Source organism: Arachis duranensis, chromosome 8 (genome assembly GCF_000817695.3).
Source record: "Arachis duranensis cultivar V14167 chromosome 8, aradu.V14167.gnm2.J7QH, whole genome shotgun sequence".
Taxonomy (NCBI): Eukaryota; Viridiplantae; Streptophyta; class Magnoliopsida; order Fabales; family Fabaceae; genus Arachis; species Arachis duranensis.
In genome coordinates this window covers 4742117-4757091 of record NC_029779.3, presented here as the reverse complement: position 1 = coordinate 4757091, position 14975 = coordinate 4742117, and the positions used below count along the sequence as shown (strand labels likewise).

The window sequence follows — 14975 nt, the reverse complement described above, 5'->3', positions numbered from 1 at the left end:
TCAAGATGATGACGAAGAAAAATTATGACTTTGGCTATATCATTCTGGGATGTATTATTTTCAGCCTTAATGGTATCTTCAAGATCTATTGAATCAAGATGGATTTTAACATTTAGTATCCATAATAAATAATTATTTTAAGATATATCAAAAGCATTATATTTAAGATGAAAGAAATTCGACATAATAAAAATTTATTACCTGAGTCTTCAAAAAAATTTGATCAGAGTCTCGTGTTGATAGAAAGATATAATATAAAATAAAGAAGTGTTGATAGAAGACTCTAGCGTTAATATAATTAGCTCAATAAAGATGATTTATATATTTATATGTAGTAACGAAAAAAAAAGAGAGAAAAAACTATGTATAAAGAGAGAGAATGATATTTTATTACTTATGTGTATATTTCTTAAAAATTTATCTTCTATTTTATATGTAAAAATTTTATATTTTTAAACTCTAATTTAATTCATTTACTATTGAAAATATTAAACTGTCCATCATAAATGGACATCCACCTTGTTCTTATCACAACATTGTTGATATTGATATCGGTTATAAAAAATGTGGAATTTAATCAATTTATGCATGACCCGGGCCGGTAAATTTCCTATGTATAACAAAGGGGCAGTGCGTTTGCGCGGGTAACCCTAATTTAGCTTTTTCTTTACCCTTTTACTGTTACGCAATGCGGCGCGCGGCTGTGTAGAGTCTAGTCCTTTCTTCACGGTGTCCCTGTGTCATTACGGTGTGATCTCCCGGCCCGCAAGTCAGCCCTCGTGGTCCGATAAGTGCTCCACTCGAACCGAGCACCTCGCTCATAGTCGTTGGTTAGAACACTTTTCGATTGATTCTTGTTTCCTTTAAGAAAAATATTCCTGTTTGGTTGTCCAAACGAATTGAAAATTTCATCTACCAATGCTTATTGATGCATTTAACTAATTCGTATTTGCTTTCTACAGTAAATAATGTTCCTTCAGTTATTAATTATTGCCCTAAGTTTTTACGGGACTATTCTTCTTTTTTTTTTCTTTAATGGGTTCTTATTGGCCTTTTCAGTGAATGTACGGATACTTTTCTCTTTAAAGTATGCGGGATTCAATCAAGTTTGAATCAGGAGATTCACATATGCTTGTGAAAAGAGAAGATTTTTATTCTGAGGAACAGAGAAGAAGGGCTGAAAGGCGATGGAAGAGAAGGGGGCTCAGTTTGAAGTATGATTCAAAACCCAATTGCTTTGCCAGTGCTACCAGGATATCTGTCAAGAGTTGTGGAGATGTGGCCTTTTCATCGGACAATGATGTTCATATCGTAGAGGATGAAGTAGATGAAGATTACAGAATTGTCTTGGATGGTTATCTTTCTGAAATTTCTAATGATATTTCCGAGATTGAGGATGATGAAGTAGATGAAGATTACAGAATGCTCTTGGATAGATGTCCTCAATATTATTATGACATTTCCAATATTGGGCATGATGAAGTAGATGAAGATTTCAGACTGTTTTTGAATACATATAGTTCTGATAATTATAATGATGATTCTGACACTGTTTACATCAGTGACAATGATCATGATTTGGATAATGAGGATAAAATGTTTGCGGAAAACCTAAGGAATGAAGGAAACTCCTATATTTCCTTAATCAGTATGCATAACCAGCATATTGATATAAGCTATGGTGGCAAAGAAGGGGAGTTGGAGGAGACAGGTGATGCATTGGAATCTCAGCAAGTTCCAGAGTCAGAAAAAGGACCTCCTAGTGAAATTACAGGTTCAGATGTTTATAGAGCTCCAGGCAACAATTGCAACTCTCAATTGCAGTTCAATGATGCAGATGAAGAGTACGAAACATTATTGCCTTTCTGTAGGAATGATGATGGTTTGGTGCGTTCAAATGTTAAGAACAATCCACTAGTTTTCAATCATGCATTCGATAATGCCAATGTGGAGTGCGACGTCAACAAGGAGCAGACAGTTGACAAGATGGAATGTTACCACAATCTGCACTCTGAAGGAGGACCATTTGATATAAGGCCTTCTTCAGACGATTCTGTAGTTCCCAAAAATATTTGCAACACTGGATTGGACTCTCATAATGTAGATGAAGATTACCAAATATTCTTGAATTCTAATGGGATGGTTGATGAAAGTTTGCAATCGTTGGTTGGAAGTGAAGCTGGAAGAAGCTCAAGTACTAGGAACAAGTCTCAAGTTTCTGATCATGCTTTTGGTAATCCCAGTGTCCAGTTTGATGTTGTTGAAGAACATACAGTTGACCCAGTGGAATCTGACCAAACTGAAAGAGGACAATTTATCAGAAGGGAATGTTCAGATGATTCTATAGCTCCCAAGAACAATTGCCATGCTGAACTGGAATCTGATAATTTTGATGAAGATTACAAAGCATACTTGAATTCTTATTCTTCTTATAGGGGTACTGATGAAGGTTTGATGTCTCAGGAGGTGGGAGGCAAATTAGATGGAAGAAGCTCATGTGTTAGGAACAATTCGCAAGTTTCTGGTCAAGGGTATCATACTCCAGAAGGACAATGTGATGTTGATAAAGAACAGATAGGTGGTCAACTGGAATCCCAGCAAAGTCTACAGACTGAAGGAGCACCTGTTGATAGAAGCCCACATTTAGATGTTTCGGGAGTGTCCATGAGCAATACTGAATCAAGGGTTTATTGTGTTGATGAAGATTACGGGAGATACTTGAATTCTTATATGACAGATGATGAGGGGCTTATAACTGTCAGGGTAGAGAGTGACGACAAAAGAAAGAGTTCAAATGTTAGGCACAGTTCACAAGCTTCTGATCAAGCATTTCTTACTGTTGATGGCAATTTGATGCATATGCAACACAAGAGTATCACAAAGACATGCAAAGCAGACACCAGTAAAAGTTGCTCTGACTCAGATGTGATTCTTTTAGAACCTAATCAAATTGGTGAAAACAGCCCGTTCATTTTTTCCAGAGATTTTGATTCTTCAGTAAGTGCCTTTAACTATTTACAGCCTAACCTTGCTATTTGTAATATGCAACTTTGCACACCTGCACTTCTAAGAAATTTGAAATAATTACTTTCTAACTTATGCATAATATTAATTGGTGTATGTTCAGTACTTTGAAAATGAAACCAACCCCAGAGACAGTGGGAAATTATCTGAGTTAAAGACAAGACTTCTGAAAGATCTTAACAGGCCTTATAACCAAGAAGAACATGATAAACTTCTGGATTTAGTACATGTTCGACTGCATAAGGAACGACATGCTGAAACGCGCCAAGGGGTTGTTAAATCATACCGCTCACATGGTGTTAACAAATCATACCTTGAATTGTACCCTGGTTGGTCCAGCTTTTCTTTTCTTCTTTTTTTCTTATTCTGAAATTAAAGTTATTCAGTTTCCATTTATAAAGATTGGCATGAAGTTTATGATCTCTCTTCGACCAAGATTCCATGCTTCCTCAATTGAGATTAACGAGTATCACTACACTTTATATTTGGGTGTATCAAATTTTGTTAATTAATTAAGAGAAAGTTCTCCATCCCTTTTGGAGTAAACCTGCAACTGCATAATTTTGTGTTTTGTATTTTAGTACGACAGATATGATTATACGGTTTCCGGAATATAAATATGGTCTATCAGAATTTCATGATCCATGTTGTATGTTATGATCCAACTGCAATCATCTGAAGTCAGGTGACAGGTGCTGGCCAACCATGTTGTGTTCAATTGAGACTAGTAAAAGTGGCAAGTACACAGCCAGCCTGCATGGGTACCAGGCCGTGGCTCATGGTGGGATGTTAGGATCCAATTGCAAGGTATGGGATACATGTCCCACATCAGAAGTATTGGATTGTAATTTTTTTGGGCTCCAATCACAGTGGCTAGCTTTTTTGGTCTGGTTCTCTCATGGATGGTAGTAAAAGGTGCTAGGTGTTATTGAACTCAACATATATCAGCAATTGTACACTTTATTCTTTGACTGATAATCATTGATTTTTATCATCTGTATTTTTTAAATGGTCTGTGCCAGTTGTTAGGTTGCTTCTATTCTTCTTGTTGCATAATAATGTCTATGCTGACACTGCTGTCAATATTTTTACAGTTCTTTATCAACTCCTTGTTTGATAATTGTGCAGATCTAGCATTAGCAATTAAATTCAAGGAACCACACAAGGTTTTGGTTCTGTTACGTGGATTCTCTTTCTGGCTGCAAGTAAGTTAATGCATCCATACTTCATTTAATTTCATGTTTCTAATCATTAATGTTTGTAAAGAGTTTATTATTGCCTGTTGAAGCAGTACCTCCTGTATCATTTGCCTGTTAAAAGTTTTTTCTTATGGTGATTCATATGCTTTGAAGGGAGAAAAAGAAAACCTGTTTGAACCAGTGAGCTGAGCTAAGTGGTGCATGTTTGGCAATCATATTTACTGAAAACAACTTGTTTTCTACCTTCATAAAATCTATTTATCTATCTATATTATCAATTGAGGTATTTGGGACATTAGATAGAATTGATTGTAATTGTTAGCAGATTTTACTTACACTAGAAAGGCGCTTTTTTGAAAAAGGATAATTTTTTAGCATATTGGTTATAATCATTATTTGATTCTTTTGGAGTTAGAACATGTATCTTGAAATTGGATCTAGCCCTACTGATCGGGTAGAGACTCATTCCGTTTGAAAGTGACACTTTTTAATTGAGATATCAATATATCCTGACATTTCTGTCCAAATAATTTTAAGAGAAAAGGACAAATCGATCCCTAACTATCTTGTCCGCGGACATTTAAGTCCCTGAAGATTTAAAAATAGATGTAAGTCTTTGATCTCTTCAAAATCTGGACATATCGATCCCGAGTCTAATTTGTCCAATTTTAAAAACTCTCTCACGTATGCATCCGTATCAACCAGGTTAGTACAACGGGGGTCATGTTTGATTTTTCCGATAAGTCCGACAGACCCAAGTGAATATGAGGGATCGATATGTCCAGGTTTTGAAAAGGTCAAGGACTTAAATGTATTTTCAAATCTTCGAGGACTTAAATGTCTGCGGATCAAAAGGCTAAGGGCCTCTAATTTTAATTTTTCAACGGATCGAAATAGTGAAAGTGACAATTAATGGAGTAAAAAATTGTCCATTGGCAGCATTTTATGGATTTGGTGGCTGTGATGCCTTAGCCTTTAGTCCTTACGTTATCTAGATTAATGGTAGTTATATTTTTGTCTTTCTGTTTTTCAGAATTTGACCCATGCCGGAGTAACGATGCGTTGGATCGAGGAATCATGTTTGGAGATTTTACAAAAAATGTGATTTGGAATCTTGCTACTTTTAAGATTTGGAATGAGAAATCAAATAGCAAAACTAAGTTTTTTTGCAGAATCGTGGCTAGAATTGTTAGTACTCGTTAAGAACTCTTTCAGGATGCAAACCATGTATGTAACGTTTTCCAGTCTCAAATCTTAATCCTATGCTGACCCCATGATTTTCTTTTTAGCCGCGACTTTTGCCACACCCTTAATAACAAGCAGGGATTATATTGAAAGTAGGGTTTTATAAAAAAAATAAAAGGGATTTTAGAGTAAACTACCAAAATCTCTCCTAATCTTTAATACGTCAACAAAAATACCTTTCACTTTTAATAACAACGAAATATCTTCAACATATTATAAAACGTGACAAAAATAAATATTATTCTTTTATAAATAACAAATAACTTTTGTATTTTTCAAATTAATTTTGTATTTTGATCCAAAATTTTGTAAAAATATTTAGATAATTATAATTCAATCTCTAGAATTTTATTTTCTATTTTTACGGTAGTCATTAACAAAAATAAATCATAAAATTTTTTCATGTAAAATCACTAAATTTTACAGAAAATATCTTATTTTTTCAACTATGCTCATAAAAACTACGTCAAAATTTAATTTTTAAAAAATGTCAATTTAATTTCTAAAATATTTTTTAAAAATATATATTTAGCGTTAGGTATATTGATCTGTTTTATATGCCGAGAGTATTTTTATCATTAACAAAAGTAAAGGATATTTTTGTCAAAATGTTTAAAATTCAGGGACGTTTTTGGTTGTTTATCCAAAATTTTAGTACAAAATAAAGTTTTATTCCATTAAGGAGTTGTCTACATGGATCAGATGATGATATTATGTCCTATTAACCATTTGTATGTGATTTTTTAGGTATTTTGTCTTTTGTTACTTGTCCAAATCTTTTATCAAATCCACCTTAATCGGATTTTTTTGTCAATTTTCTTTACACTAGTTTTTCTCTATTCTATCTTTATCTTTATTTTATCCATGTGTTTAACTGTTCATCCATCTAATCCCCTTATCTCTATCACACTAAGTTTATGTTCGTGTTTATTTTTTACCGCTCAACACTCCTTTCATATAACATAAGTGGCCTACAGTGCAATAAAATTTACCACTAAATTCTAAAGATATTTTTAAGGTTTTCAAACTCATGAGTCTAGGTAAACTCGACTCATAGACTTGACTTACAAATTCATACGAGTTTACTTGTATGAATTTATTTTTTTAAAAATCATATATAGCATATATAAGATATATATTTACTCAAATCTAAGCATTTAAAATTAATATTTTTACCACAAAACTCATAATAAACGAAAATAGTAGAACAAGTTATAATTAAGGATGGCAACACTACCCGAATCCGCGGGTACCCACCCCGTCCCTACCTGCTCGGGGCGAAAAATTACCCGCCTTGCACCGGGGCACTTTAATTTATATTATGTATGTGATGATGGTTATATAAATTTTGAAATTTAATTTTATTTATTGGATTTTAATAATTATTGGGGTGGGTAGGAGCGGAGCGGATACCCGCAAAGACGGGTTAGGGTTCAACATTTTACTACCCGCGGGTAGAAGCGGGACCGCCCCTACCCATCCCGTTGCCACCCCTAATTATAATAAATGTATTCAAATCCTTCACAATTAAGCAATAAGTATGAAGTAGCACATAAGCACACAAAGCAGAAGTAAGGCTCGAATCAGGGGTAGAAGCACAAGCATGAAGCAGAAACAGGGGTTAGAACTTATAAGCTCGAATCAAGGGTAGAACTTAGAAACAAATGCAGCAACTGCCAGAATAACAAATCAGAACAAAAACAAGTGAATGACGAAGAGAAGCAGAGGTAGAAAGGGTGTAAGGAGAAGGCTGAGAAGTATTATTATCTAATGATTCGGCTTATCAAATGGAGTCTAACCGTGTCATTCAGATTTCGCAAATTTTCAGCATATAAAATCCAAAAAGTCAGTTATCGAAAATCTAAGTTGTTGCAATGTATGCTTTGTAAAGTATACAAGTATGTTTCATGTGTATTTTATAAAATTATGAGCTTTTCAAAAATAATTCTTCATTTCAATAATTCTAATAAATTCAAGATTTACAATAAATTAATATTTATTCTTAAATGATGAATTCAGGAATTCAATTAGGCAAAAATAATAATATATTTAAAATAACTGTAAACATAGTATATACTCATAACTTAGTTTTAAAGAACTGGAAGTATTTTTGAGCACATCATTGAACTAATAATTGATGGACAATAATTCTATAATTCTATAAATTTCACAAAAATAATAGAGTAAACTACCATTTCTATCCACGAAAATTGAAAACGCTGACAGATCTATCCATAAAAAAATAAATTACCATTTGTACCCATAAAATATGGGTTTCATACAACAAAATTAAGCAAACTCTACAGAATCACATAAAAATCCGAAATTATCCTTATCATCATCGTTTTCAACTTTTCATTGAATTCAGAACATAATGTTACCACCTAATGCCCTTGCAACAAATCAATTGCCAAACTCAAATAGACCATGTGAGAAATTGAACAAATTGTTGAATGAATTGAGCAATTCTCACCTGAGCCAAATTTTGAGAGGCAGGGGGTGAGCTTGTTCTGTTTCAGCTTTGTTTCGGGTAGAGAGATGCTAGTTAGGGTAGTTGCTCTGAAGGTTTGGCAATTGAGAAGCTGATGATGATGGTGACGTCGCCGACAGCTCGTTGGAGTAGAAAACAGAGTGAGAATTGGGGTTGAGTTAGGGCTCGTGGAGGAGGTGCGAGACTGGTGAGTGGCTTGCTGGCAGTGGTCTGGATTGAGAGAAAGAACGACTTGGACGGTGAGGGTGACTCGGTTTGTCACAGATGGTGGAGACGACGGTGATTCGCGGCAGTTCTGGCGGCTGGAAGTGTGGACGGCGATGATGGTGGTTCGGAGGTCTCTGGTTCTTGAAGAGGAAAGAATAAGGGGAAGCAGAGGAGAAGGAGAAGTGAATTAGGGTTCGGTGGTTTAAAATAGATGGCGAAAGAGACAGAAAGATAGAGAGCTCACCGCGGTTTTAGTTTGCAAAGGAGACCGCGGTGGTGGCGGCTAGTGAGGAGAAGATAGCCACGGTAGGTGAGGGTGGTAGGCGGTGAAGAGAGGAGAGGTGGAGCACTACGGCTCTAGGGTTAGTGGGGGCGGCGAAGCAAGGGTTGGTGCAAAGGTCCTCTGGTCGGCGAGGGCGAGATAGAGAAGGAGAGAAGGAGGGGGTGGCCACGACGGAAGGAGGACGGCAGCAGAAGGAGGTGTTGCAGCTAGGATTTTTTTAAAATCAATTGATTATTGATGAGAGATAGAGGATTGGGTTAATAGTGGTGGTGGTGTAAGGGGGTTTGTGGTGGTGGTGGTGGTAAGGTGATGAGTAGATGAGGATGATGGAGTGGTTAGTGGGGAAAAGAAAGATGATATGGATGATGGTAAGGATAATTTGGGACTTTTATGTGATTATTTAGGATTTGGATAATTTTATTGTATGGAACCCATGTTTTATGAATACAAATAGTAGTTTATTTTTTTTATGGGTATATTTGTTAGCGTTTTTAATTTTCGTGAATAAAAATGATAGTTTACTCATAATAATATTTGTAAGTTAATAATATTATCAATTAATATAATTTTACTCAATTTAATAAATGCTTTAAATTTTTTAACCTTATGAATTCTAATTCAAATTTATAGATACTTATAAATATTGGTATGATAAAAATTATAAATATAATTAATTATCAAATAAAAAATGATCCTAAAATCTCAATAATATCTGAAACTTAAAAATAAAAAATTTTCCTCATTTACTAACTTTAAACTCCATTAATAGTGTTGCGAGAAAATAAGTTTTTCTTTTGGAGTATACATGATACATCAAAATGAAGATAAGATAAAGTAAATAATAGCATAACGTGGTGGATGATGTGTTATAGAGCATTAAAGAGAAAAATTGAAAAGAGGAAAGGGAGCAGAGAAAGAGCACTTATTGTTTGAAAAAAAAAAAACTGAAGAATGAATGAGCGAAAGGAAATCAGTGAGGTCCTCGGAAGTATCCAGAAATTTAAGAATGGATGGGGGAAAAATTAAAATATTGTATAATCAAATATAATATTATATATTTAATAATAGATATAATTATAACTAATTTTTTAATTAAAAAAATTAATAAATATTTGTCAAATAAAAGAATTATTTTATTAGTATCATAAATAATATTAAAGTATTTTTTATATAATTATAAATGTTAAAATTAATCTTAAACAAATGTAAAAAAAAATTCTAAATTAAAAAAATACAAATAATATAAATATATATATAGAGAAATTTAAATCCTAATACATAAAGAATAGTAACTCTTTTTATTATTACTACACTATTAAATTTTACTCTATATAATACATCTATTATAATAATTTATGAGTTTTTAAAATTTGTTTAGGAGGCCAAGGCCACTACTTACCCCCATTGAGTCCATCCATGTGAGGGCATGATGACACATAAAAAATAAAGAATTTAACTAAAATATGTGTCTCCACGTAATGCATATTCCTTTTAGTTTCTTAGTTATTATATCCACAATTAAAAATGATTGAAAAATATTTGTGTTTGGGATAAATACTATTTTAATTTTTAAGATTTAAAAGTGAAAATTAAAATTATTTTTGACTTTTTTTTGAAGTTTAAAATGATTCTTAACGTTTCGTTTAGCATTAAAATCGTTTTTTGGATAGATTTATTCTTTAATCATTATCATTTTTTAAGGGAAATTATCAAAAATTTACCTGAATAATTTTATTGTTGACAAAAATACACCTAAAATTTATTATCGACAAAATATCCTCAAATAATTTAAAAATGTGACTAAAATGCCCAAAAAGAATATTATTTTTTGTAAGTGGCAAACGACTTTTTTATTTGACAAACAAAATTTGATCCAAAATTTTATAGAAATATTTAGATAACTGTTTAAAATATATACATAAAAGAGAGATAAAAAGTTGATCTTAATATTTTTATTTTATTTTTTAAAAATATTATTGGTTGTCGAAAAAAATAACAAAAAAATATATACTTAGCAAAAAAAGTCAAATTTTAAGGATAAAAATATATCATTTTTCTAATCATACTTGCAAAAAATTACATTAAAATTTAATCTCTAAAATATATTTTTAGAATACATATTTAATGTTGGAAGTTTTTGTCTTGTTTTAAAATTATTTGAGGACATTTTTGTGGATAACAAAATTTAAGTACATTTTTGTCAACAACAAAATTATTTGGATGTATTTTTAGTAGTTTATCATTTTCTTTAAAAAAAATATCACCCTTAAAAATCATCTTCCATCATCGTCGTCATCCGAGACCAACAATTTCTTCCATCATCTTCCATTTGCATCCACCATCATCATCATCATCCTCAATCTCTATCATCATTGGTCACCTCTATCAAATTCATCTACTACCACCACCACCTACACTTAATCATCCATACTTTCATCTTCATCCATCAGATAGATCAGAGAGATTGATTACACAGAGAGATAGAGAGAGAAAGAGAGACAGAAAGTGTGAACTAAACTAAGCAAGGTTGTGGAGCTGGCAAAGGACTCGAACGAGTCCAACCATGGCGATAGCTTCAAGAAAAGCCTTGGGGTCATCCTTATCGGTAGTGCGGTGGAGCTTCGAATTGGCCAAGTTGTGCTTGCTCCGAATGTGGAACCTCAAAATTGGCATTCTTTGAGTTTTAGTCAATAAATCACCATTTGCTGCTGGCACTGTTCTCTGATATTTTCTTTAGTAAAGTTGTATGTTTTGGCCATTGCACTATGGAAATGGAAGAGAGAAAAAAAGATAGTGAAAAAGAATAGAGGATATTTTTGTCATTTAAAAAATTATTGTGACAAAAAGGACAATTTTAATGTTAAAAGGAATATTGAGGACCATTTTAAATAAAAAAAAATGTTAGAGACAATTTTGATTTTGATCCCAAACTTTAGGATTAAAACAATACTTATCTCTAAATATTATTTTTCAATTCAAACCACCCATCCACTAAGGTGGCGTGGCAAAGAGTGAATGTAACCGCCAATGTCTTAGTCACTTAATTTTGATTTTGATCCCAAACTTTAGGATTAAAACAATACTTATCTCTAAATATTATTTTTCATGGCAAACTATCAGTGACTAAACCCTAATGTCTTAGTGATTTAGCCTCCTCTAACCTAGTTAACCGCCAATGTCTTGGTCACTTAATTTCAATTAGAGAGATAGGTTTAATTCTAGTTTATAGGCCACAAAAACCCTAATTACCCAGATATAAGAGGATTATATGTCACGTATCCCGTTAAGTCCAAGTAATTAGCAATTTAGGAGGAATTTACTTTCAAGCTAGTGTTCAAGTGAGAGAACTCTTCCAAGAATCACAAGAATGCATATAGAATAAAGGTTATTCTTTCGATCTACCTAGATTCATAAGATGAAAAATGAAAGTAATCCTTGAAACTGAATCAATATATAAATTAAAATAGAACAATAATAGTCATAATCCATAAAAATAAACAGAGCTCCTAATTTTTACTGAGGAGGTTTAGCAGCTCATGACTCAAAGAAAAAACTAAGGTTCAGAAAATGTGAAAGTGCAGAAGTGAGAAGATCCCCCAAAGGCTGAATCTTTTTCCTTTTATATCTAACCTAATTTGATTTAAAACTAAAATAAAATAATAAATTCTAAACCTAAAAGATTTTGTTTGTAATTAAAAATAACTAAAATAAAATAAAATAGAGTAATTAAAATCTAAATCCAACTAAATATGCTTCATTAGTGAGAATGTGATCCGGATTGCTTAGCGCTAAACGCCAGTTACAGCATTTAACGCCCTTGTGGGCAGAAAGCTTCCATTCATCTCTGGCTTGCTGGTGCTAAACGAGCACCCTAGTAGGTAGAAAGCTCCTTAGCATTACTGAGTTGTTGGTGCTAAACGCCCAGGTCCGCGTTTAGCGTCAGCTTGGCATATTTGAATTCTTCTTCTCTTCTTGCATACAAATTCTTCCAAACTGATCCAAACTTCATCTGAAGTAACAAAAACACGAAAGAAACTCAAAGTAGAATCCAAAGAGGTTTCAAACACTAAAATAAGATTAAAATTCACTTAATTTGTATCTAAAATAAATAGAAAATATAGATAAAATGCTCACGCATCAGACCTTTAAATTTCTAATAGAGGCTTCTTGATTTTTGAAATTTATCCTAGTTTCTTTCATAAAACTAGAAGTTTGTTGGATCAATGTGGAGGTATATTCAATGAGTTTCTCCAAGGCAATTTTAAGAGGGATGGTCTTTGTGGGTTTTGTGATGGTTGTATAGGAGGTTTTTATGAATAGTGAGGGTTGTTGAAAGTATTAAAGTTATTGGTTCTTTGATTTTTTATTTTTCAAGCCAAAGTTAGGGTGGTTCTTCCATCCCAAATTATAGGTTTTAGAGAATGGGTCATTATGTGGCCTAGAGGGATTTCCCATGTAATTAACTTGCTTAATAGGGGGTTGACCATGATTAAAAGGCTCTGAAACTTCACTTTGATGAACTTCTCCTCTTATATCATAGGTGATACCCTGTGTTCCCACTGCAGAGGCTTGCATGTGTCCAAGTTGCTTAGTGATTGCATTGATTTGCTAAAATATAGCCTTGTTTTGTGCCAGAATAGTGTCCAATGTGTCTAGTTCCATCACTCCTTTCTTCATGGCTCTTTCAGAGGAATACAAATATTCATTATTGGCCACTATCTCAATTAATTACAAACCTTCTTTAGTTGTCTTCATGTGCAAAGATATCCTCCAGCTGAGGAGTTCAATGAATATTTTGAAGTAGTAGTGATCCCATCATAGAAAATCCAAAGTTGCAACCAGTCAGCAAACATATCTGGGAGATATTTTCTCAACATACCTTTGTACCTCTCCCAAGTTTCGTAGAAGAATTCTCCATCTTTCTGCATAAAAGTCTGCATGTCATGTCTCAGCTTTGCTAACCTCTGTGATGGGAACAACTTGGTTAAGAACTTATTGATTAAATCATTCCATAATGTTATACTCTCCTTCGGTTGAGTCTCGAGCCATTGCTTGGCTCGGTCCCTTAAAGCGAATAGGAACAACCTCAATGGATAAGTCTCAGCAAAGACACCATTAGATTTGACTATGTCACAAATCTACAAGAAGTTAGAGATGAACAAATTAGGATTTTCTTGAGGGCTCCCATTGAGTTGGCAATTTTGTTGCACCAAAGTGTTGAGTTGAGACTTCAATTCAAAGTTGTTTGCCTCTACAGCGGATGCTACTATACTACTTCCATAATTTCCAATAGCGGATTTTGTGAAAGATCCTAAAGTCCTTCTTGAATTAGCATTATGATTGTTCTTGTTATTGTCTATCATGTTGCTCTCTAGTTCTTCTTCAATTTCTTCTACAACCCTCTTGTTTCTAGCTTACTTTCTCAATTTCCAGAGGGTTAGTTCAATTTCAGGATCAAACTGGAGAGGCTCCTTCTCTTGGTTGTCCTGCATAAACATAAAAATAGCAAGAAAAAGTAGAATTTCCTATATCAAAGTGAGGAAAATCCCCAATGAGGTAAATAACAAAAAGAAAGAAAAGTTCTAATCTAGGTAATCAATCAATTAACTAGTTTATTGTTAATCTCTATTAATCCCCGACAACAGCGCAAAAAATTTGATGCGGATTTTTACAAACCACATCGTATCAAGTAATACCACGGAAGTGGGTTATCGTTCCCACGAGGATTAACTGACCAAGCAAACAACAATCAATTAATTATTCTAATTAGATAATCAAAAACTAAGGTTTCAAAGACAATGTTGCATAAAAACGGTAAATTAAACAAAAGCAAGTCGTAAATGGTTTAAAAAGTGATATGATTAAAAGAGTTAAGATTTCAGAGATGTTAAAACTTCAAGAATAGTACTTTTCATTCTCCACTTTAATCATGCAAGATGTATTTAAAGCAAATCACAGGTGACCAAATCCCAGTTCTCTAGTAATTCAATTTCTCTTTTCTTAATAAATTGTCAATTCCTTGAGCAATTGATTATGACAAGAGGTGAAGAACATGCACTGATTTAAAGCCACATAATTCTTAAGAACTAATCCTAGTAGATTCGATGTCACTTATCAATTCCAATTTTAAAACTTAAAGAACCATGAGAAAGAGTTTTCAAGCTGAATTCCAAAAACCAACTTTTTCAAGATGTTAAGAGAATTTAGGTTAGATTAGGATTGTTTCCCAACACATTCAAATCCTTATGATGAAGAACAAAAACTCTTTCTTCAAATAACATCAATGCATTAATCAAAAGTAGAAAATATATAGCATTAATCCATTAGAATCAACAGAGCTCCTAACCTTAACCGATGAGATTAGTGACTCATCGTGTGCTTGGAAATCAAAAAGAAATGAATTGAAAAATAGTCGAGAGAAGAGCCACGTGAGTGTCTCTCCCCCTTTAAATACTAACCCTAATTTAATATTCAAAATTAATCAAAATTAAAACAGAATCAAACCTAAACTAATTAATATTTTTCA

The 14975-nt window shown here is 33.1% G+C and overlaps 1 protein-coding gene across 1 annotated transcript; it reads left to right on the top strand.

Annotated features, from left to right (window-relative positions):
• The first annotated feature begins 609 nt into the window (after positions 1-609).
• LOC107460291 (uncharacterized) lies at positions 610-5511 on the top strand. The gene is made up of 5 exons (XM_016078649.3): positions 610-830; positions 1060-2997; positions 3128-3353; positions 4153-4229; positions 5257-5511. Exons 2-5 carry the CDS (start codon positions 1090-1092, stop codon positions 5326-5328), a joined length of 2283 nt encoding a protein of 760 aa, XP_015934135.1. The 5' UTR covers positions 610-830; positions 1060-1089; the 3' UTR covers positions 5329-5511.
• The last annotated feature ends 9464 nt before the right edge of the window (positions 5512-14975 follow it).

Coding starts and splice junctions, on each gene's coding strand:
- LOC107460291 (XM_016078649.3), top strand. CDS start 1,090: ATGCGGGATTCAATCAAGTTTGAATCAGGAGATTCACATATGCTTGTG. Junction 2,998..3,127: donor CCAGAGATTTTGATTCTTCA/GTAAGTGCCTTT, acceptor GTGTATGTTCAG/TACTTTGAAAATGAAACCAA. Junction 4,230..5,256: donor GATTCTCTTTCTGGCTGCAA/GTAAGTTAATGC, acceptor TCTGTTTTTCAG/AATTTGACCCATGCCGGAGT.